Source organism: Phyllostomus discolor, chromosome 2 (genome assembly GCF_004126475.2).
Source record: "Phyllostomus discolor isolate MPI-MPIP mPhyDis1 chromosome 2, mPhyDis1.pri.v3, whole genome shotgun sequence".
In the NCBI taxonomy this organism is placed as follows: Eukaryota; Metazoa; Chordata; class Mammalia; order Chiroptera; family Phyllostomidae; genus Phyllostomus; species Phyllostomus discolor.
The window spans coordinates 185,394,867-185,419,133 of record NC_040904.2 but is presented as its reverse complement, the minus strand read 5'-3'; the positions used below and the strand labels follow the sequence as shown (position 1 = coordinate 185,419,133).

At 35.1% G+C, this 24,267-nt stretch overlaps 1 protein-coding gene across 22 annotated transcripts in view; it reads left to right on the top strand.

Annotated features, from left to right (window-relative positions):
- The window catches only part of PLEKHA5 (pleckstrin homology domain containing A5), a 202,009-nt gene that overhangs the window by 152,133 nt on the left and 25,609 nt on the right, over positions 1-24,267 (top strand). For 9 of the 22 annotated variants that reach the window (XM_036019279.1, XM_036019276.1, XM_028531889.2 and 6 more), the window contains 6 exons: positions 333-386; positions 15,018-15,098; positions 19,556-19,591; positions 20,101-20,163; positions 21,928-22,008; positions 22,142-22,291. In XM_036019279.1, coding sequence (XP_035875172.1) covers positions 333-386; positions 15,018-15,098; positions 19,556-19,591; positions 20,101-20,163; positions 21,928-22,008; positions 22,142-22,291 — 465 coding nt within the window. Of the gene's footprint in view, positions 1-332; positions 387-14,968; positions 15,099-19,555; positions 19,592-20,100; positions 20,164-21,927; positions 22,009-22,141; positions 22,292-24,267 lie in introns of those variants that run through there. The other 13 variants (XM_036019277.1, XM_036019278.1, XM_036019285.1 and 10 more) reach the window with 4 other exon arrangements.

Genomic DNA, 24,267 nt, shown 5'->3' with positions numbered 1-24,267 from the left:
ATGCGAAACATCCAAAGAAGTACTATATCGCAGAAAAGAATTAACCTGTGAAGCTTCTACCATTGCGTCTGCTACAGCCATTTGGAGGGTTTTTCTGCTTAATATTTCAGCCTGGATGCATGTCCACTTAATTTCTTGCAAAACAGGGTGCAACTATATGATTTAATATGTCATCTATACCATTCATGGGGAAGCATGTGTGTGAAAGTTACTGTGTATTGTTGGTATAAGAGGTTGTGGTAAACTCCGTTTTTCTTATTTCAAAATTGACCTTTTCATGAATTCTGCACCTTCTTTCTCTGTTCCTCTGTTTCTTGATTGATGCCTACTAGAATGAAATTCTTTTGCATCATCTTCAAAGGAACACCATATATTTGGATCATCAGGTGGGCTTTGTAGAATTTTCTTACATATAATACCTAATAGAACTCTTTAAATGTAGTGCAGTTTTTCAGGCTAATCAGATATTTCTGTCATTTTGAGTTTACTAGCATGACTTTTACCAGTGACAGAGTAAGAAATCCCTAAGTAGGTAAGTTCAGAAATACCATAATAAACAGGTAGGAAGACAGTTGCAGAGGTAAAGGAGGAATAGAAACACTGGGTCATCTGAAATTGAGAGCCTGAATTCTCTAGACTTCTTTCTTATTCCAAGAAAACTCCTACTACTCATGGAGGCATACCTCAGCTTGGAGTTGACCTAGTTGAAGAAACAGATACCAAGCTGTAAATGCCTTGTCGGAAGGCCAGGAGGGCAGGCATAGTACACTGTGTATTCCCAAGTGTTTGGTTTTTGCTAAGCTACATAGAGTCAGTTTTACAGTGACCTGTAGTTCCTACCTAGCACTACCTCAGAGGGAGCCACAAGCGTGACTGGTTAAGGTGAATATTCAAAAGTGTGAGTGGCAGTTTGTGAAAAAAGACTGACCCTTCAGTGTTTTAGTTTTTATGAATTTCTCTATTAATATTTAATTTTAGTTTGATGAGAGTTTTGATAGGTTCTTAAACATAGAATTTCTGCAGTGAATACATTTTGAGCTCGTTTTTTAAAATGTTCACACTTGGCTATTTTATCAAAATAAAGTGGTTACTGTGGAAAGTGTTATATTTATATTTGCTTGTTTGAAACAAAATAATGAACTGCTTTAAATTATTTTTCTAATTTAAAGAGGGATTTTACATTGGGATAACCCTTTAAAAGATGTCAAGTCTTTTTTTTTTATTAAAAATGTATATTTTGGTTAATGTAAAATTTATTTTTCCACAAATTATTTTCTTCATGATTTTGCCTAACTAGAATGCTTTAGAAATTAGCTTTTCATGAATCCAAATTTAGATCTTCATGTCAGAGACTGGTGTCACTGAAATTTAATGACAGTGTCTACAGTACACTTTGAAAGCAGTCTAATAAAGAAAATCTTCCCTCAAAACTCCACACAGCCAGAAAACTAGTAAATCCATGGGGAATAAGTTTCTTAAAAAGCTCCTTTGTCTAAAATGCTAGAAATAGTTACAGAAAATAATGGGAAGTTACAAAAATTAGGTTTAAAAAACAATGGTGTAAATTTGTGTCTGAAGTTATCCAGAATCTGTAGAAGTAAACCTAGTGGTTTGCTGTAATTGATTACTCACCCCAATAATCAAAAGTGGAATTTCAGAGGCATAAAACTCAAGAAAATCTTAGGAAAGGACAGAGAAATATATTGAAAATACCACCGTTTGCTGAGATGATTCTCCTTGACCCTCTTTCCCAGGTCAGTCTCCCTTCCTTCCCTTTACTGAAGTGACGCAGCCTCCAGTTGAGGTTTACATTGTCACGACTCCTTCCTAAGTATGTTCTGCTGGGCCTTTCCTATTGCACCATGCTAGTGGTCCTGCAGGGGGGCTTCAAAGATCTCAACTTTTTATAGTCTATCCTCTCAACATGTCAGCAGAGGTTTCCCAATAATTCACCTTTTTTTTAAAGATATTAGATCCTGAAGCAAAGTTGTATTACTCAAACTTCTTTTATTTAATCTTTATTGTATTTTTTCCCATCACCATTTATCCCTCATATACACCACCCCCAGCAGTCATCACATAGTTGTCCATGTCCTTGAGTCCTTTGTCCTTTTTGCTCAGTTCCTCCACACTGTATATAAAGGATTACAGAATTTGACTGCTTGCATGCTGATTTGCTTTGAAATAAGACTGTCTGAAGGAAAAAAAATTGGACCATTTTTAGATAATAGTTAGACAATTTATAAAAAACATGATGGAGACTGTGCCTACAAACTCAGATAATTATAAATGTACATGTCCTTAAGGTTTCCTAAAGAAAATCTCTCTTTAAATACATGAAAATTTGTTATGCTTTTGAATAATTGCTACTTTTTCACTGTCCTATATTTCATATCCGTATTAATGTTACTAAGTTATATAAAAAGAATTCTTGATAATTTTGAAATTTAATAAGTTTTTATTCAGCTCAAACATTTCCAGCTTTTAATCTTATTACTGCCGGTAACCTATTTTAGATTACCAGGTATGTTGATTTTATAGGCATTATTGGTTGCCTTGGTTTATAAATTAACTTATTGGTTTTATATGAATACAAATTGGAAAGTAGATTTTAAAATCTTAAAGTCAAAGGAAAAGGCTCTGGTCCCATTTTATTTATACTGTTCATCCTGCCAAATGAATATACAGTAATTGATAATTTCAACACTTAGACTGCTTGATTTGATAAATTATCAGAATAACCTAAGGCCAGCAACAAACACAATCTTCCTTTTTTCCGTTGTCAGATTCCACCATCATCAAAAGAAAAATTCAAGTTGATTTAAATTCTTTTAAACCTTATCACTCTTCATGAAAAATAAAACCAAGGTGTAGTCTCTGTGTTGCTACACAGGTACATTCACATGTCTAATTGTCACTATTATGAGGACAAGTCATGCACTACAGTGCTCTTAAAACTAACAAAAGCTGTGGTAGAATTTTCTCCTTTTTTTTAGTTTGAAATATACTATTACAGTTTGTTTATGTTCTTATAGCTCAGGAGACTATTCAAAGTCTACATTTATTAAGACTAGTGTAGGTTTATTTGTCATTTTTCTGAACTTTAAGGAAATATGGCCCCAAAGTATTACCTGTGAATATACAATAATCCTAACTGTATACTTTATGTACCTCATCCAGGTTCTATTTTAAAAATCAGTAAGTACATAATATATAAGAAACTCATATTTTTCTCATTTAGTTTAGTTATCACCAGATATTAGAGGAACTTTTGGTTACAGTTGAAGTGAAATTTGCAAACTTTATCCTAAAATATATCTACTAAATAGATTTAACATTTATTAGGTTTTTTTCCCTTGTTTATTCCTCTGCCTAGCAGAATACAGAAAGGAGTGGAGGCAGCTATAGTTACAATTTTATGATGGCTCTGTACTTCCCAAGAAGTTGTAAATAAATTTGAGATTATCAGCCCTTTCAGTGGTACCTCCTAGAAAAGAATGTTTTCATTCCTTGAAAGTAAGGGAAGAGAGAATATCATAATATATTTTCTTCTCAGAATAAGGCAGACTGAGCATGATTTTTAGATCTATGTGGACTTGCTGAACCAAGTACTTGATAATTAGGAGTTCAAATGTTTCCATGAAGTTAAATGTAAATCAAAGTAACAGGTTTCCATAGAAGCTTATTGTAGTCAAACTTCTGGTGTTCACCTGTAAGATACAGAAAGGGCATACTGGTTGTTTTGATTCCTATATCCTTTACTAGTTGTTAAATGTTCTTAGTAGCACTTCTGTTGGTTAAATTCCCAGTTCAGGCCATAAAATACTGTATTTAGTTAGTATACCTAAAAACTGTACTAACAGTGTCATATACCCCAACTGTATTAAGGAAAACATCTCTCAGAAAGTGTGTTTTATAACCCCAGATCTTTGGCACCTATATATCTTCTTCAGCAGGTCTAACACTGGGAGTAGGACCTTCAAGTTTCTTAATCTTGTTGTTTGTAAGGGTTTCCACTGATGTCTAGCTCTTGGATGTGATAGCCTGGATCATGATTGCTTGGACTGAGCAAGGAAATGAGGTCGGGTTTTAGAAACTAGACCAGGAGATAAAGAGAGGAGCTAGGCAAGGCCTCTCCATGGATGAAGATGTGGAACAAAAGCTGGAGCTTTTTTTTTCCCCCCTGACTCGTATGGCTCAGTAGGTTGAGTGCCAGCCTGAGAATCAAAGGGTCGCTGGTTCAATTCCTAGTCAGGGCACATGCCTGGGTTGCAGGTCAGGTCTCCAGTGGGAGGCTTACAGGAGGCAACTACACATTGCTGCTTCTCTCCCTCTCTCTCTCCTTTCCCCTCTATCTATCTAAAAATAATAAATAAATAAATAGTCCTTAAAAAAAAACCTTGAGCTTTTTTATTAGTCACGAAGGGAAGATTAATAAGAACAAGGAAATTCCAACAGGTCCAATCCCTTGGTCTGTTTTCCTCTCGTGGATTTTAGCTCTTCCCTCCATCTGTTTCTTTCTTCCTCACTGGCTTTCTTTTTCTAACTCTCCCATGTTAGTGATTGAAGAGTGGTTATGAGGTAATTTGGATGATGTCCCCTTTTTCTTCTGCCTAAAACCTCCCTACCAGTTTTCCATGTTAGGCAATGATAACAGAAAATGAGACGCTAAGACCTGTGCGGGTAGGGATGGAGAGAAGGATGGAGAAACTTGGAGCAGTGCTCCACAAGCCTCTGGTAAGCATGCTGCCTTATGGGTACACTAATATGCAGCAGCTGCCCGCCCCCACCGTTGTGATTATACCACTTCAGTAGCCAGCCACCAGCTTTGAGAATCCCTGACACAGTTAATTGAGTTTAACTTCTACACTTCAACAAATCTGAGCTGTACTTGCACTGGTACCGCAGCAGGTATTTTTTCATCTTTTAAATATAAAATTGTTTTGTAACATTGAGTGTGCTTTCACAAATTCCCCTTAAAATTATGGTGTTCTGTCTTTACCCCTCTCCCTTCAAGAGTCAATATAGTTAATTGCATCAGAAACGTTTGCATGAGAATGGGAAAGCAAGGGACATCCCTCAATCGGCCACATTATGTTCGGGATTGCCTGTGCTGGCATCATTTAATGATGCTCATTTGTCTCTACCCAGCTGGAGCTATCTCCCCGCAGCTAGAACATACTTAAGTCATTTCTGAATGTAGCATCAAATAGGATATTCTGTTAACCTAAATATAAAAAGCCAAAGTGAGAGGAAACAAGCATTTCTTTGAGATCAAAAGGAATTGCAATCTAGGGGTACAAATTCAGGCAGAAACCTAAATTGTGTCTTGTTTATGGGGTAAAGGCAAGAGTTTTTTATGAGAAGGGGAAAGGAAATAATAGAAGGAAGGAATTTCTATAGGTGCTAATAAGCTAAGGTATTATTTGGCCATACATAGCGGTGCAACTTCTAAAGAGTGTCCTTCATTTCCAGCCATGGTAGTCAGGATGTCTGCTTTCCTGTTAGCTTTACAAACAATAGTGTGGAATACAATGTTGGTTCGACTCAGTTCAGAGGTTCTTTTGCCCAGTTCAAAAACATTCCAAAGGCTCAAGGAACAAGAGGTGTGAAGCCTTCCTCTGGGATGACAGCTCCAACTCCAGTCATTTTGGAATGACTTCATTTATATCTGTTTTCTCAATTCTGTAATACCAGATAGCTGAAGGACCTTATCCTTAAATTCTTATGGGGAAGCTGGAAGTTTCTCATGACAGATGAGTTTGCCACAGTACACTACAAGGAAAACACGGTTGAAGCATTCCTTTGCTGTTCTTTGTTCTGGATTTGCAAGAATCAGTAGCTAAGTACTTCTGTCTTGTTTTAAGTATTGACCATTTGTAGGAAGGAAAAGAAAATCATTTTTAATAATAACTTCTAAAACTTCTTGAAGAGTAAGCCAAACTTTCTAATTTGCAAAAGTTTTATAGGTAATGTTCAATTTTATGTGATTTTTTAAAAATATTAATATTTTATGAACTGTATACTAAAACTACTGCTGACTTTTGAAAGAAGCCTGATCTTCTGTCCTTGGCTGCTGTCGACATTCCTCATCAGCATGCTTTCTAAACTCTCTCAAGAAACCACAATGAGAAAACTCAATAGACAGGGTCTCAGACCACTTTTAAACATACTAGGCCAAGGAAAATGCTAACAGAAACAGTTAGCTGTGTGTATGTAATTGGTACTGAAAGCATTTGAGGTAAAAATCCAAGGGAACTTTTTTTGTATTTTGTTCTTTGTGTTTGTGAAAAACAGCTTTCCTCTAAAGGAAGAAATGCTAACAAGATGATTGAAAAGATTCTTGATGGCTTTCATTGTTCATGTCAATTCAACAACTTCATTTTGCTGAGCTATTAAGCAAGAACCCATTTTCTCTAATATTGCAAGGGGTCCTGGAGCCTCTATTTTCAGGGTGATTGAGAGCTACAAGTGGTAAGGTTTCTAGGCGGTATAGAATAGGCCTTTGGGAGCCGCAAACAAGGAAACTAGAAAATCGAATGTATGTTATTTAACACTTGCTAACCCAAACTAACTATATCGTACATACCTATATTTTCTTATGCCTTGCTATTAGGAATGATACTGTCTCTCTTTCCCACACACCCCATTCCTCCTTTTTCTGTCTCCCCCTTACTGTGCATATTTGATCACAGAAGTGGGGAGAGGAAGGGATGACACTCAGAAAATTCTAAAGCTGAATGTGACATCATAATGACAGAGCTCTAAGAAGACAGTGGATGGATTGGAATTTAGAATATATGTCAGTGCTCTGGTCTCTTGGCCTATCCAGTGCTTACATGGCATTATCATGGGTGCTCCTACTTCTTACCAGGAACTAGTATGTCCCTTTTTGCTATTCTCACCTTTCACAAATCTAACTGTATTACAGAAGTGTCTTTTTTCGTGATGTTCTCTCATTTGAGCATTCTACTTTACTAGTTGTCTCTTGGTTATTTTTCATATCTAGCTGCTGGGTTTTTCCAGAAAGCAGAACCTGTGGTGTGTGGGCTTGTGTGCAGAAAGTTTACTTTGGGGAGTGATACCAAGGTATGGAGTAAAGAGTGAGCAAAGAAGGGGGGAATATACTACCAACTTGCAGCAGGCCATTGGAGCTTCATCTGACTGATTCTTGTTGACAAATGAATACAGACACTGCAGAATGACCCACCTGAAAAGGGAAGCATTTGGCTTTCATCTTCTGTGGACTGAGGGTCTCCTCTTAAGACTAACTGGCCAGCACTTTGACATTACGCACGTGTGAGCACCCCATGGGTCCGAGACACTTCTCTCTTTGCAGTTTCATTTATATATTTCTAGTTCCTTATGGAGCTCTCCATTGGAGGTTCTGCCTTCAGTACATCCCCAACATGTCTAAAATTAAAGTTGTCATCCCTCAAATCCCTAACCAAAGAAATAAAGCAAAAATGGTTCAAAATGCTGGTCACCTTTAGCCTTGATGATGCAACAGACATTACTTGAACTCGTAATTCTTGGAGAAGAAGCACACTGGGCTTTGAAAAGGATCTAGACTTTTGCCTTAGTGTTTGCTTAGACCTAGAACTCTAAGAAATGTAAGCTCCCGGGGGAAAGAACAAAGTGAGATGAGTTTTCTCCTCCAGCTACGGCTGGGGACAGCCTGACAGTCTTTCACAGTATGGTTGTCTGACAGAGGAAAAGAAAATCAAGCGGCAGACTACCTGGAAGGACCCAAGATGTGAAGTTCCTTGGCTTCCTGCCTTCCAGCTCTTCCACGCTGAGGGTGGAGATTGTACAGATTTATAAAAGTGGCAGACTTGAGTCAGACAGCTTTCTGGAGTTGTAGCAGGCTATAATATTTCATCTGACCAACTCCAGCACATACTACAGTTAAAAATATCTTGAAACTGCAGTTAAAAGTAGTTCAAAAAGTTTGCTGAGAATGGAAAAATCAGGAGAGTATATACAGCTGTACGAACTGGTTATTTTAGCTTAAATGCACAACAGGATACTGCCTGCCACCATAACACATCATGTGTCTGTGAAGCTGCTCATTACCATTTAGTCACCAAACCTTGGCAGTGCAGAAATTACCTGCCACGTGTCTTTTATCTAACTCAGGAAATGTCACAGAAAGAACTTTCTGTTCTCTACAAAGTCAGGTGTCTTTTGGGTTTGCCATCCAAGCCTTCACTCCACCACCACTGTCTCCCAACCTGTAAACCATTTTCTCCAGGAAGCGACTCACTGTTTCTCATGCACTTCAAAAGCACACCCATTCTTTGCACTGTGCACCTGTCCGGCATCTGTCCACCCTCAAAGCTTAAATGCTACCTCATAGTTTTCAAAGCACTGTCACATACAGTATTCCACTTTGCTTCTCATCCGTATCCTCACGTGGCCTTCAACCTGTTCTGTTTTAATGACTTTATCCACATTCAGTTTGTCTTAACAACCTAAAATCACAAAGCTAAAATACCTTATATTCAATGAATTTTCTTTTTTTTTTTTTAATCAATTTCCACTTTTTTAGAATTAATAGAGTTGTTCTTATACTTAAAGCAGTTCTGTTTCAGGTTGGGGTCTTTGTTACCTGAGAACTATCAGCTCCTGTTACATACTGGTTATATTTTTATGTAACAAAATAGGAAAAGGAAAACAAAATTTCCCCACCCTCCCCAAAATGCATAATGTTTATACAGTTCTACTTTGTATTTACAAAAGGAAATATATATTTTAAAGATTTTATTTGTTTGTTTGTTTGTTTGTTTGTTTAGAGAGGGGGAGAAGGTAGGGAGAAAGAGAAGAGAAATAGCGATGTGAGAGAAAAATACCAATTGGTTGCCTCTGGATCCCCAACCAGACACCAGGACTGCAACCCAGGCATGTGCCCTGACCGGGAATCGAACTGACGACCTTTTGCTTTGTGGGACAATGCCCAACCAACTGAGCCACGCTGACCAGGACAAAGCAAATGTTTTTATAACCCAATTGCTGTAGCTTTTGCTTCTATCTCATTTTTATATATTTTTCCAGAAAGTTAATTCAGCAAAGATTTATGGAGCACAGTGTAGGGTAGCATGTTAGTGCTTACAAAGCAAGAATTCTTAAGTAATTTTTAAAAGCCAGGAAGGAAATAAGTTTGAGCATAAATGCCAAAAACATTTCTAGGATTGACTTTAAGGGTATGATTATATCTTAACTACTTACATAAGCTGATAAATCTTTGAATGAATGGCAGGAATTCTGCTACTCAGTACCAATTATAACAGTAAAAATACAATTGCTATTAATAAAATCCAGATTCTTATAGCTAGAAAATATTTTAATTTTTATTTAAAGTTCAGATATATTTTAGAGTAGATACCTATGCCCAGAATAGGTATCTTTCTCTTTTTTACTTACAGAGACTTAAGATTTCCACTTTTGGAATCTTTTGTACCTTTAAAATGATACTGTTAAAACACATGCAAAGAAGAGAAAAATATCACCATTTCAAACATTACATTCACAATAAAGCATTTTTACACAATGGATTTTGAGTTCTTTTAATATTTCTGGTTGCCTCTGTGTGCCAGAAATAAAGATGGTGGCATCAGATAATAATATGACTAAAAGTTAAAGAAACAGAGGTTAAGAATCCTTAAACAAGGAAAATATATCAAGCCACAGAAGTAAAAATCAGATCTGTAAAATTTATCCTGTAGCCAATGGGATTTTTATTTTTAAAAAATACCTAGAAGACCTTTAGATTTTTTAAAAATGGTGAAATTCATTGTCAGTAAATTCTGTAAGTTAGTGATTTGGAAAGACGTTAACTTATTTATACCTTCAGAGTTTTTTTGCCAAATATAACACAGGTATATAGCTCACAATGGTGGCTTTAAAATTTTGTTCTGCTGGGTTACGGTAGTTTCATGTTTCTCCATAAGTGGGTTTTATCAGTGTTTCTGAAAGCAGGTTAGAAATGCTTTTTTTTTTCTTTCTTTCTTTTTTTCTTTTAAGGGAATATCAGATGTGTTTGATTCCTATAATAATGTTTGTTCCTTTTTAAAAATCTTGTCTTTCTCCCTTAAGAAAATGAGGAAACATTACATAATCTACTACATTTTTTAAAGTACTGTTGATTCTTCTGAATATATAACATTTGTAATATTTTCCCATTTACTTTTAGAAAATATAGGTAAGCATAGTTTATTCTGATTGCTTTAAATTTTTCAAATAGGCCTCAACACTTTGTCTCAGTTATAGAGAGACTTATTTACATTCTTCTATTTGAAAAGTCACTTCAGATTTCCCTGCTTCCTGTTTAAGAGTGAGTGGTTTCAATAGGTAGTCATTCAGACCCTTCAATCTCAGATTCTGGGACTTTCAGATGTGCCTCCAGTGAGAGTGGAAGGCATTTCCATTGTCATTGTCTAAATGACCTGTTTATAAAGACCCTTGCATTCCTCAGAGCTTCACCCCAGGCATGTCAAATTCTTTAGCTTTTTAGTTTTGCCACACATCTTAAGAGTTTATTGATCTACGCAGGAGGACATTCTTAAGAAACGGATTCTTCAGTGATTAGGCTATCATGGGTTTTTGCTATTGTTAAGACAGATTCCCAACTTAAAAATTCTTTTCCTAAGATGTCTTTAAGAACTCAGGAATAGTCCAATTTCCATTTAAATGGAAAATGACAGCACAGCAATGGGTCTTCTCACTGGTTATCAAGGAAGGACAAAAGCTCTATCACGTAGATAGAAATCATCTAGGCTGCGTCCTCAGGGAAAAAAAAAAAAAACCCACAAAGAAGGAAGCTGTCAGCACGGATTCAGAGTCAAGGAAACTCACAAGGCAGAGCTTGAGCAAAGGTTTTCCTCTTCAGGGGATGAGATCCATATTGGGGAAAATTATGCTTATTTTACTGCCCTAGAATTTCTAAGCCTACTATCCAATATAATAGCCACTAACCATATGTTGCTATTTAAGTTTACATTCAAATTAGTTATGTTTTTATAATAGTAAAATTCATTTCCTCTGTTGCACTGGCCCCACTTCAAAGGCTAAAGGGCCATGTGTGGCTGATGGCTAGAGTGTTGGACTACACCAATATAGAACATTTCTGTTATCACAGAAAGTTCTGTTGGACACTGCTATTCTAGATGATTTATTATATAAACTTTTTAAATAGCAATTAAGCCACTGCTTAACCACTTATACTTAAAGGAAGATTGAAAAATGAACAGCTTCGAAGGATAAATTATATAAATGAACACCTTGGCTCTGCTCGCTGTTAATCTCTTTCTCCATCATGCCCTTCCCCCTAAAAATTATTAAGGCACATTTATCTCATGAGTACAGTATCCTGTTCCTTCTGCATTTGTACCTGGTGTAACTTCTATTGCAATGGAGACTTTGAAACCAATATTTAGAAGTTACTAGAATAATAGAACAACTGGCAATTGGAAATTGGATTCCTGACTAATAACCCAAATCTCCCTTGACTCTGCTGAGTCCACTAATACTAATTATAAGAGGAGTCCATTTATCACCAAAGGATGCTTTATATTCATACTACCCAGTGTACCTCAAAGCTGAGAAAAGATGCTAGAGTCAAGTATCAGATTTTTCTAGGTAGTTTTTCTAAACACTTGGACTTACAGATTCAAGTAAAAATAGATGTTTTTACTGTAAACAGAAATGTGTTGGCATAACTAAGTGTGTTTTTAGGATGTTTCCACTTAAATGTTTCCTTGTTTATTACTAAAGGTAATCATGAAAATAATGTAATGCCTGAATTACATGTTCTCATTTTTATTATTATAAAATAATGGGCCTTTTATAATTTAGTAATTAACTGAAACCTAAACCTGTACTACCTGTTGCTTCAAAGACGGAATTAAAAGCAGGAAGCAAAGCATTTAAACATCCTCCACTTGACTAATTAGTCATTCTCTTGCTCTTACTTAGTCGGCTGTTAACACCATTATCATAATGTCGTCTAAGATTCTTGTATTCAAACCAGGAGAGGTTTGTTGGATATTCCTTTTTTTTTTCTTTTTTTTTTACTGTTAAGAACTCAAGCAGGAAATTCCAAGGAGCTCATGGAGCATTATGTATGTCTCCCCTGCGTCTGCCTTTCCTCGGATTGTCTTATCCCATCTCTTCAACCTGAGTGAAACAACATCCCAAGGAGTATGTGAGCTGATAAAAATTATGTTCAGCTTACTTTTAACACCTTGAGAACATCATAGTTTACTACTTTTGTTTGTTTTAAAACAAATTTTTATTTATTTATTTTAACTATATTTTATTGATTACACTATTACAATTGTCCTTTTTTTCCCTCCCTTTTATTCCCCTCCCCATCCTGCACCCCACCCCACCCCCCACCCCCGCCACCAGCATTGCCCACCACCCACCTTTATTCATGTCCATGGGTCGGACATAAGTTCTTTGGCTTCTCTATTTTGTATACTATTCTTAACGTCCTCCTGTCTCTTTTGTACCTACCAGTTAGGCTTCTTACTCCCTCCCTGTACCTTTTCTTCCATTCTTCCCCCACCCCCTCACCACTGCTAATCCTCCATGTGATCTTCATTTCTGTGATTCTCTTCCAGTTCTAATTGTTTGCTTAGTTTATTTTAGGGTTTTGTTGTGTTTTAAGTTCAGTTGTTGATAGTTGTGAGTTTATTGTCATTTTAGTGTTTGTAGTTTTGATCTTTTTTTGCATGACTTTGAGATACTATACAGTTAGTGTAATTTAAATACTATTTTTTAAAAGATTTTATTTATTTATTTTTAGAAAGAGGGAAAGGAAGGGAGAAAGAAGGGAAGATAGACATCAGTGTGTGGCTGCCTCTCTCGTGCCCCCAACTGGGGACCTGTCCCACAACCCAGGCATGTGCCCTGACTGGAATCGAACCAGCGACCCTTTGGTTTGCAGGCCAGCACTCAATCTGCTGAGCCACAGCAACCAGGGCTAAATATTATTTTTTATTTTAGTTTTTCTATTCCTCAACTAAGTTGCTTTTGCAATGATCCCTTCTCAGTGACTTAATGCTTAATGGTGTTTTATACGCAAATTAAGCAGGTATTTTTAAATCTCACAGGGCTTCCCTATATATACATGCATATTTACCTCTCAAAGTATTTCACTTAATAAATCAGGCTTCATTACCCTTCTACAGAAATCATATTGCCCCTTTTCCTTTTAAATACATTTTTAAAGTAAATTTTTTAGACCTAGAGTATGAACATTAATCTGTACCATATGGAAGCTCCTTATAAAGGAGTGAACCATGTTGACAGAACTAGCTAGCCTTTGACACGGTGGCCCATTTGTAGTGCCAGATATCCGAGACTCCATGGGAAATCTCAGTTTGACCTTGAGTGTCCTTTACATTTGGATACTGTCTCATCTCCATTACTTCTTAAACACTTGTGCTCCTGACCTCCACTCCCCCAACCCCACCCTCAATAATTTCTGAGTCGTGTACTCTTCTGTCTAATGTCCATGGCATGGTGCTGAAAAATAACAAGTACAGCTGAGATGGCTTTGAAAATTAAAATTAAAAAAATACCAAAAATAGGTAGAGATTTAAGCTACTTATAATACATCTGTAGTTTTCTATTTATAAATTATTTTCCAACACTGCAAAAAATTTATTCTGTATTGCATACCAACACATTTGTTTCCTGTGTGCATGACATGTGATCCACAAATGCCCTGGTCCCTTATTCGATCTCATTGGAGGCAAGAAAAGAAGTTTGAGATTAACTAATGTATAGATTTGAGTTCCACTGATAAGTAGAAGCTCTAGTTTGACTCATAGGTAGATGTGTAGATTTGTAATAAAACTTTTAAAGAGTAGCTTAAACCAGTCACAGGAAATTTCTAATTTGATAACCAAAACCAGTTTTATTTATATGAAACATTGGTAACTAGACTGAAAATAAAATTGTCTACATACACAGTTTTTAAGATTTATTTTATACTCATGTGTTTATTAATCTTAAGATTAGTAAATTTCTGTTGTAGATATAACTGAATCAGTAAAGTACCATTTGTTAACCATGATAGAAATGCCTATTTTCTATCATATGGAGGATGAAATTATGTAAACTGAATGTCTCAAATTACAATTTTAAAGACTTGTCTATTTACAAATGGTGCAAATTCTGTTGGCCTTTTACTCTCTATATATATTGTGGTCATTGTTTTTTGAATGCTGTAATTCTTGAGTCCAGAGCCTGCTAAAACAAATATTTTTCTAGAGGCAGTAATTAAGTACAACACAGCTGGAAATGTGAAACATGGTTTCAGCCTTTTTAAGAGCTAGGGAGATGCACTAAGTCTTTGCTAAGTAAAACAGTCTTTGTAGTTTGCTTATCTGTGAAATAATTCTACATGTGGTATTAATTACACTGTGAGATACTAAAAAGTAGGGTATATGTAAATGTGTGTCAAGATTAACTTTAATAAAATGTGAGTATCTTAGTGACAAGCTATATTGATCATTATTATATTATAAAATTTTTAGTATTTGTAGAGAACCAGTTTTTTTGATTTGCCTTATAAAGAACTGAATATGATTTTAAGCTTTTTTACTGATTAAGTAATCAATTAAATGAGGCTGTGTTTCTCTTTTTTATGTTCATTGGTTGTCACCCTCTAGTTTACCTTTTGGATCGTGATGCTTTATCATCTATTCTAATATATGTAGGAGTATTCATTATTTGATTACATTGATTTTATTTATGGAGTAAAACCTAGATACAGCAATTTTGTCGTTAGTGAATTTTCTTTATACAACCTTGAACATACGTTACAGCATTAATGCTTGTTCAGAATGACTTACATAAGGTAGATCTGTGCAACTTTGGGGTAAAATGTAAACAGCTGCACTATTGGGAACATAATTCAAGTAGAGGCTATATTTACAGTGTCGTCTTTCAAATCTAGCTATGCTGTAAACTGACGTTTGCTGTATGCTCCTCCTGATTTGAAATAGATGAAAGAGAATGAACCTATTATCACCATGGTTCACACAATGATTGAGAACTCGGCGCTAAGACCCCAACTGTACCAGCAAGTAAGGTCTTGGACAGTGAATGATACTGCTTTATCATCTGCAAAACCCCTCAGTGACAGTTTTGGTTTACCCTCAGAGTTACTCATGACATTAGTGTTTTTCTTACTCCATTTTTTGTTTCTGTCTATTTGGAAAAATGCAATTCATCCTCGCTTTACAAGATGCTGCAGTATTCTTAGCATGGCTTCGCTGAACATTTTGCTGTTGAATATTAAGTGTGCCATTTTCCTGAAGTTTTTGTGCCTGAAGTTCTTGTGCAGAGTATTTGATTGATATGTACTTGGAGGTCTGCAGTATATTTGCAAAATTTTTAGTAGATTACCATTAATTTTGATTAACTGGAAAAGCATTATAACTGATTTTTAGAGAAAACTAAAGGGTTTTTTTCCCATTGAGGGGCAGCCCTCCCCCCCCCCACCCCACAATAAACCTCCACGATCTATTAGGAATAGATGATATTTGTATGGGAGTTCTTTAAATCTCATTTCTGTACTGTGGTATGGTAAAACCCATTCTTGTGAAGTTATCAAGATAGGTCATATCTTTCCTCGTTCTTTTCCCTAACTCACAATATGTACCATGAGTTGGCTGGCTTTCTTTTAGGGCCTGAGTAATCTGCAGATCTGCAAAAGAAGTCATTTTATACATTCCTATCCCAGTTTTTTTGTATTTCATGGTCTAAATGTTCTTAGCTGTGTGTTTTGCAACATCAGCTTCTTCCACCTCAACACTCTCACAAATTACTGTGGCCTCTGGCCTGTTACAGTTACTTAAATTGTACAGAAGAAGATATTAACTAACATGAAAAATGAATATATGTTTTGGTGAAAATATGTAAAATTGTTTTTTGTTTGGTTTTTTAAAGCACCTTGAGGTCACACTGGCTTTAAAGGCCTCTGGTTTGCATCAGTCGCCTTGGGGTCCGTCATCCTTTGCAGCTGTAAGGTTGAAGCAGCTGGGGGCAGGGTGACTCATTTCTGAGCACAGTTTTCAAAACATTTAAAGTACATTTTATGAGTGAGCAGTTTTTCTTTTGTAAGAAGGAGATAAAATATTAAATATTTAAAGTTAAACAGCTTTACTTTTCAAAAGAAAATGTAATCTTTCATTTCTTAGAGTCACCAGATTATAGGATCTTGACAATCCATTCCAAAATACTACACTAAGAACCTTAATACCTGTTCTGGAATTAATAACCTTTCTCAGTGTCTAAAGCTCACAGTTTATTGTTTTATATAATGCTAAATTGATATGAGATCAAAGCCATTTTGTTGTAATAGGTTATGTTTTCATTTTGTACGTTTTGCATATTTTTAATAAGACTGCTAGCCTGGGTGTTCTGTTTCGTTTGGTTTGGTATTTTTCTTTTTATATTGATTACTGACCAGCATTGATGATGCAAACATCCTGCTGATTGAAATTCCTTGGTCACATTAAAAGTTTTCATTGGAGTGTTGTTGGTTTTTTTTAATATGAAGATATTGGAGACTGCTCTTACATCACTGACCTTAAATACTGAAAGAGCAGTAGGTTTATGTAAATATTTTCTTATTAATACTTGAAAAAAATAAAATTGTACAGAACAGGAAGATCTGAGTGTCCAATATTAACAGCCATGACTTGGGTGTGAAATGAGCAAACAATTCAGTGTTGGCTTTCAGCGCTGTTGAGTCTAGAGAGTCTTCCAGTGACTTTTTTTTTTAATTGGCCACTGGTAAAGTATTTAATTTTTGAAGGGCATTGTTGATGAATAAAAGTTAGAGTCAGGCACATTTCTTAAAATGTGTTTATAAATTTGTATAAATTGAAATCAGATTTTTTTCTCCAGGTTTCCTTTATCATGTTATTATCCAAAGAAAAACTTGATCAAATTTTATATTCAACATAGTTGTGTTTTTTCTGACATTGCATCACAATGCTGTGTTAATGGTCCTGAAATTTTGCTGAAAATACAGTGACAATATAATGTCTGATGACCTGTTGGTCTGAATCACATCGTTTCAGGTTTGCTTTAGGAGGACCTTTATGTTTGCATTATATTAGAAGAAGAAATTACCTAGTCAGTAATTATCTTAAAATTGGTCAAATAAATAGTACCTAAAGTTAAATCAAACAAATGCAAAGGAAATAAGCATCAAGTTTAAAAAATTCCTCTGCATGTATTAAATCATCCTGCCACCTTTCATAATTACATTTTTCTACCAGCTTTTGTAATATAGTTAATCAGTGATATTAATCACCTGATAGGTAATTGTTTTAAAAGACACAGACTAACATTAACAAATACAGCTTTATGAGTATTTTTGAGTCCACATAGGATATAATGTCCAATTTTATCCAATTTGTCCAAAATTTTTCCTTGGAGAATGTGTGTATATGTATCACATATTTAGAAAGGGATACCATAGAAAGTTTAATTTTAATGAATAAAACTAATTTTGTTTTAACCTAATGCCAAGCCAGTTTTTTAAAAAGGTTATTAGATACCTTATTAAAAAGTTCTGTCTAAATAAAATATAGCACATATTTTTATACAGTCAGTCAGGTTTGATAATGTACTTCCCTAATTATCTAACTTCTACATAGCCATTTTATTTGCTTTTTGTAGTGTTGCTGAAGTACTCAAGCCCAGAATGTTTGGGGTGCGGGGTTGCTAAAGATGAATTTGAAAAAGGATAAAAAAGTGTTGCTGTGAAACATTTTATACAGAACTTGAGTTAATCACAATATTTATGAAATTACTAGAAGGATTTTCATATTGAGGACTAAATAGCAACTTTTTCAGTTCTAGGTGGAAATTGTTTAATAAACTATATCTTTATTAAGAAAAGCCTCAGTAATAATTATCAGTAATGAAAATAGGCCGTGCTTAGAAGTTAATTATTTAAAGAATAATCTTGTTTTCTTATACTCTTCTGACAGGTAAAAGCAGTATATGGTAAAAGGTTGATTTTTATTTTAAGATTTTTATTAGCTTGTATCTAGTAATGAATATATTGAATAATTTGATAAAAGGTTTATATAAATTTTTAGTGGTACTAAAATCAAGGTACAACATAATTTAATTTGTGTAAATAATATATTTCTATAAAGATATGTCACTCTAAAATTATAACTATATAGTACATGTTTTCTTTTTTACAATATGCCAACCGATAATGAAAATGAATACACAGTTTAGATTCCCTAAATTATACCAATACCTTAATATTTATTATGGATTACTAAATTTTTATTTTAAATTACTAGTCTTTTTTCTGTTAAACCTGCGATATAGGATACAATTCATATTTCAATCTAGATGTAGCACTATCCACTAGTTATGTTCAAATTACACATTTCATAGTTTAGTAAAGCTGTTTTGCATTTAACTTTAAATATTAAATAAGCAAGGTATATTTGGACATTTAGTAGCTAAAGACTTTATATCTTTCTTATAAATGAGAAAATCTGATTTTGTCATTTTACAATTTTTATCATGGATCTAAGCACTTAACATTTATTTTTCATTACTTTTTTTTCAGATAGGAGTATAAATTGTTTTCTTAGACTGGGTTTTTTAACAGAGAATAATTGACACCCCTGAGAACATGTTCAGTGATCTTTATTTTAAAATAGTGCACAAGTATTCTGACTTTTGTCATTAAATTCATTTTTCATGTGACGTTCATTTCTATGAAAGTTTTACAGTTAATAATCACCATGCTTAAACAGTTATAGGCTCATTTGCATGAGGTACATGGAAGTCATGTCTTGAAATGAAACGCGGAATTCCAGGGTTTATTTTTGTGTTTGGAATGCTTACATGTTTAACTTAACTGATTCCCATATTTCTAGATCCACTCAAAATTATCTGCTGTTTAAATTATGCCTCCTTCTACAGATGTAACTGTCAAGCAGTTTTTTAAAGAAAGGGCATATGTAGTTAAAACTTACATGTTCTTATTACACATTTGCATGTATATATATAAATACAAATTTCTAATTTAGAATGTAGTTGGGATACACTATTCCCATCCCCAGTTTGCAAAAAAGAGTACAATCAGTAAACATGCAGTGAGCCCCTACTAAAATTTTCCTACTATGTGTTTGTTATTTTCTAGCAGTCAATATAAAGTCACAAAACAAGAAGGGTGGTGATGCTGCCTGCAGAGGCTCTGGTGTGGTCTGTGGTATAGCAGACGGGGTGGCTAGGGAGACCCTGGTGAGCACAATCAGAAACGAGGATTCATTCGACCAAAAGATATTTGGAATAAGCTGAAGAAATGATGTTTTAAATACACCAAATAATCATTCTTTACAATATAATAAATCAAATGCTGTCCATGAACACATATAAGCCTTTTATGAAATTTGACTATCCATAATTTATAATAACATGGGCTTTCAGTTTTGAGGTTTTGAATGCTTTTCCTCTTTTTCAATTAAACCCATACTTTTCCTCCATTATCTTTTAGTTCTTAAGACAGAAGAACAAGATAAGTCTATATTGTGTATGTGTGTTTATATATTATGTATATGTATACAATATGTTACAGGCTTTGTTAGTAAAATTGTACTAAGATGTGTCGACATTTAAGTGTACACATACACAGTTGTGTGATTATGTGTATACTGTGAAGGACAGTTTTGACTGTTGAACTATGCCTGATTCAAATATTTGATTCAGTACAGTTGCTACGATTGTATTTGTCAATTTTCATTAAAATGTGTGTCTTACAAATGGAAAATGTGAGGTGCTGTATAATTTTGTTTGACCAGCTTATTATTTTGTTTGATAAGCTGAAGTTAACATCATTCTTAATGTATCCTGCATATTGTATCACTGTTAAATATTTTTCTATTTTTTTGTAATAATCTGTGTTTGAATTAAACTCCTGAAATATAAGAATCATTAAAATCCCATTTTTATTAGTTATATAAATCTAAAATATTAACTATAGACTAAAATATATTCTTAAATATTAATTTTAAAGTTGCTTTGTGCCATTTTTCCTTGTAGCTGTCACAAGATGAATGCAGAGGCACATTGTACAAATACAGACCTGACGAAGTCGATATTGATGTAAGTTTCCGTGTGCTGGATATTGTCAGTGCTGTCGTGTTTTCTGCTGAAACCAAGTAAAGAAGCATGACAAAAACTTCCCCTTCCTCCTCTGCTCTCCAAAATGATATCAAATGAATTAGGATTTTCTAATTTTGCACTTAGATCCAATTAAATGCCAGGTCCCCGGTCTATTCTCTGCCCACCCTCACCCCCATAGTTAACAGTTGAATATACTAAGGGTCACACAAATAAAAGTAAAAGACTATTTTATTAAAAATTATATAGGTCTGGAGACAAAGTAAAATAGTCACAATCTTTTGGAGAAAATATCAGCCCCTACAAATTTCATCACTTTTTTACTACTTAAATTTAGTACTTTATAATCATAAAGTACTTATGATTATAGATCGGTGACTTGTTATGCATTCTTACTTACATCTCATTCTTCCCGAATTCCCCTGGTTTTATTCATTGAGTTTTACCTCTTTTTCACTTCAATATACTGTAGTCTCCCCTTCTCTGGTTTTGCTTTGTGCACTTTCAGTGACCTGCAGTCAGCCATGGTCCACAATGTTAAGTGGACTGTTCCAGAAATAAACCATTCATAAGTTTTACATTTCATCCGATCTAAGCATTACGATGAAATCTCACGCCATCCCACCCGTCTTGCGTGGGAGGTGATTTATCCCTTTGTCCCTCATCTCCTCCCCACTGCATACCCACCCCGGCTGCTCATCGTCACTTTGTACCCTTCTCAGTTATCAGCATTGAATGTTTTCGTATCGCAGTGCTTGTGTGCAAGTGACCCTTATTTTAGTAATGGCCCCAAAGCTAAAGAACAGTGATGGCTGTCAATTCAGTGAGGCTGTAAAGTGTATGTGTGTGTGTGTGTGTGTGTGTGTGCAGGAAAAAAACCACAGTGTACATGGAGTTTGTTGCTGTCTGTGGTTTCAGGCATCCACTGGGGGTCCTGGAACCTGTGCCCCATGGATAAGGGGAGACCAGTGTGTTGTTCCATCTGGTGTGGCTTGAGTTGTATCTAGCAAAGATAATGGAGTTACTGCAATAGATAAATGAAGTAAAATCTCATATTTCTTCCTGACTTGTCCTTACGCAGTAAAGTTCAAGATATATTTGCATTTTGGCAGGGTTTTATTTTCAGACATGTGGAGAACTGGTTTATTATAGTATTGAAATTTTATTAGAGTATACTCTCATATTTTCATAATCTAAAAAATGAGGTAGTACCATGAATCTAAAACATTAAAACTACTGAGTGATTTTTCTCCACTAGCAGTATTTTTATTTTTATTATTGCAATTACAAGGAATCTTTTGTTAATATTTTTTTCTAAGAACATGAGCATAATTTTTGGACTAGAAACACAGAATCTACTTGGTGTTTTAATGAAGGTCTGCATATATTATCACTTAAACTCTAATCAGCAGCTTGTAGAGGGGGAATCTTAACCATGTTGAAATGATTTGTTTAAAGCATGAGACTGCTTGATTACTAAGAATATTTTGAATTATGTAGTTTCAGTAGTATGGCTGAAAAACTTTCACTTTATGTGCATGGTTTTGAAGCATTCTATCTATAAGCTATATTTACATTTTTATTTTACTCATTAAAATAAAGATTGACATAATTAGGTATTCCATAGCCGTTTAAAATGTGTGTTCTTGTTACAGGCACCTCCACTTACAGAAGTGATGACTAACCACTCTTCAATTACAAGGAAAAAAAGTTTGCTAACAAAAAATATTTTCTCTTATAACCTAGGCCAAGTTAAGCCGTCTGTGTGAACAAGATAAAGTGGTACATGCTCTGGAAGAGAAACTTCAGCAGCTCCACAAGGAGAAAGTAGGATAATTATGTTTATTATCTACAACTGATGTTACTTGATATGATTATTATCAGGCCACTGATAACTGAAGTAAAAAAGAATTAATTTGATGATGCAGAACATTAAATGTAATTATTTTTATTATAATAGTACACGCTTGAGCAAGCTTTGCTGTCGGCGAGCCAGGAGATAGAAATGAACGCAGATAACCCAGCAGCCATTCAGACCGTGGTGTTGCAGAGAGACGACTTACAAAACGGGCTGCTCAGCACCTGTCGAGAGCTTTCTCGAGCCACTGCCGTAAGTAGCGAATACTTTTTCCCTGGTAAGACTCACTGAAATATGCAGTTTTATATTTCTGTTTAATTGGGCTGTTTTTAGGGTTGTTCTTTGTTATAAAAAGAAATTAATTTGTTATTAATATCAAAAATAAAGGGTGGTCTTGATTTCTCTAATTAGCAGGCATTTTTTGGTCAAACAGCTGTTTTACAAGAGAGACTCCTGTTAATATATAATACAAATGAAAAATTCTTAAATAGGTTAAAATTTGTTATATTAGGAAAATAAATATTTGGATTTTAGGGGAGTTAGGATAATTTTGAGAAGGTGGTTATTAGGTTCACTTTCAAAGGTTCACAACCAACCTTTTCAATAAAAGGCACCTGTGAAATGCTTTTAAGAAGCTGTCAACATTAAGTTTCATAGCTGCGGTGTGATCTAAGTTTAGATGATAGGTTTGAGTGAGAAATATAATTAGCAGAACCTTTTAACCCACAGTCATGTCACTTTATGTAGAGTCACTTGGGATTACCAAATCTAAAAGTCTTATTTAGAGTTCATAAATCGTTTTATGAGTTTAAACAGTCTGCTTTAGATCCTGTGATGTAGTCATCTCAAAACATAGTAAGAGCACCTGCCCAAGCAACCCTTTGAAAGACAAATCCTCGCAAAAGCCACCTGTTAAAGAAAATTGCTAACACTCCCTTGTCTGTAGCTTCAGTGAGCTCTTAGGGAGCAGCTACCTTTTCAGAAAGTCCACAGGCATTAATGCTTAACTAAGAGAGGTCTTTCCAAGCTGGCAAAATACCAGAATCTCAGTGTGACTTCTCAATTCTAACCATTAAAATAACATTCTGAACATGAGCTATTTCTAAAGGAATATACATGGTCTTAAATAAATCAAAACTTAGATTTTATGATTCTTACATACCTTATATCTAATATTCCTATTCCTGAATTTTTTTAAGATTTATTTATTTTTAGAGAGAGGAGGAAAGATTTTATTTATTTATTTTTAGAGAGAGAGAGAGAGAGAAACATCAATGTGCGGTTGCTGGGGTCATGGCCTGCAACTTAGGCATGTACCCTGACTGGGAAACAAACCTGCGACACTTTGGTTTGCAGCCCACGCTCAATCCACTGAGCTACACCAGCCAGGATTATTCCTGATTTTGAAATAGTTAAATTACCTCATTTAGTCTCTTATACTGTGATGTTCATAGATTTTTTTGAAGAATTAATATCCTTTCTATTGTTATCTCCTTGAAACCAGAACCAAACCTCATTCATCTTTGTAGCTCTGGCATCCAGCATTATAGGATGTGCATTAAAAATATGATGAATCCTAGCTGGAGCGGCCTCAGTGACTTGAAAGGACCAGTTTGACTCCCAGTCAGGGCACACACCTGGCTTGCTGGCCAGGTCCCCAGTAGGGGGCACTCAAGAGGCAACTACACATTGATGCTTCTCTCCCTTCCCCTCTCTCTAAAAATAAATAAAAATCTTTTTTTTAAATATTTTATTTATTTATTTTTAGAGAGGGAAGGGAGGGAGATAGAGAGAGAGAGAGAGAAACATCAATGTGCGGTTGCTGAGGGTTATGGCCTGCAACCCAGGCATGTACCCTGGCTGGGAATCGAACCTGCGACACTTTGGTTTGCAGCCCACGCTCAATCCACTGAGCTACGCCAGCCAGGGCTAATAAAAATCTTTTTTAAAAAATGAAATAAAAATGTGATGAATGAGCCCTGACTTGTGTGGCTCCATTGACTAAGTGTCATCCCACAAAGCAGAAGGCGGCCAGTTAGATTCCTGGTCAGGGCGTGTGCCAGCAGCAAATGATCAGTGTTTCTCACATCGATGTTTCTCTACCCTCTTTCTTCTCTTTCCCTCTCGCTAAAAGTAAATAAATAAAATCTTTTTGTAAAAATCTGATGAATGATTGAACTAAGTGACTTGCCCAGCATTACAAAGCTAATAAATGCTATACTGCAAAG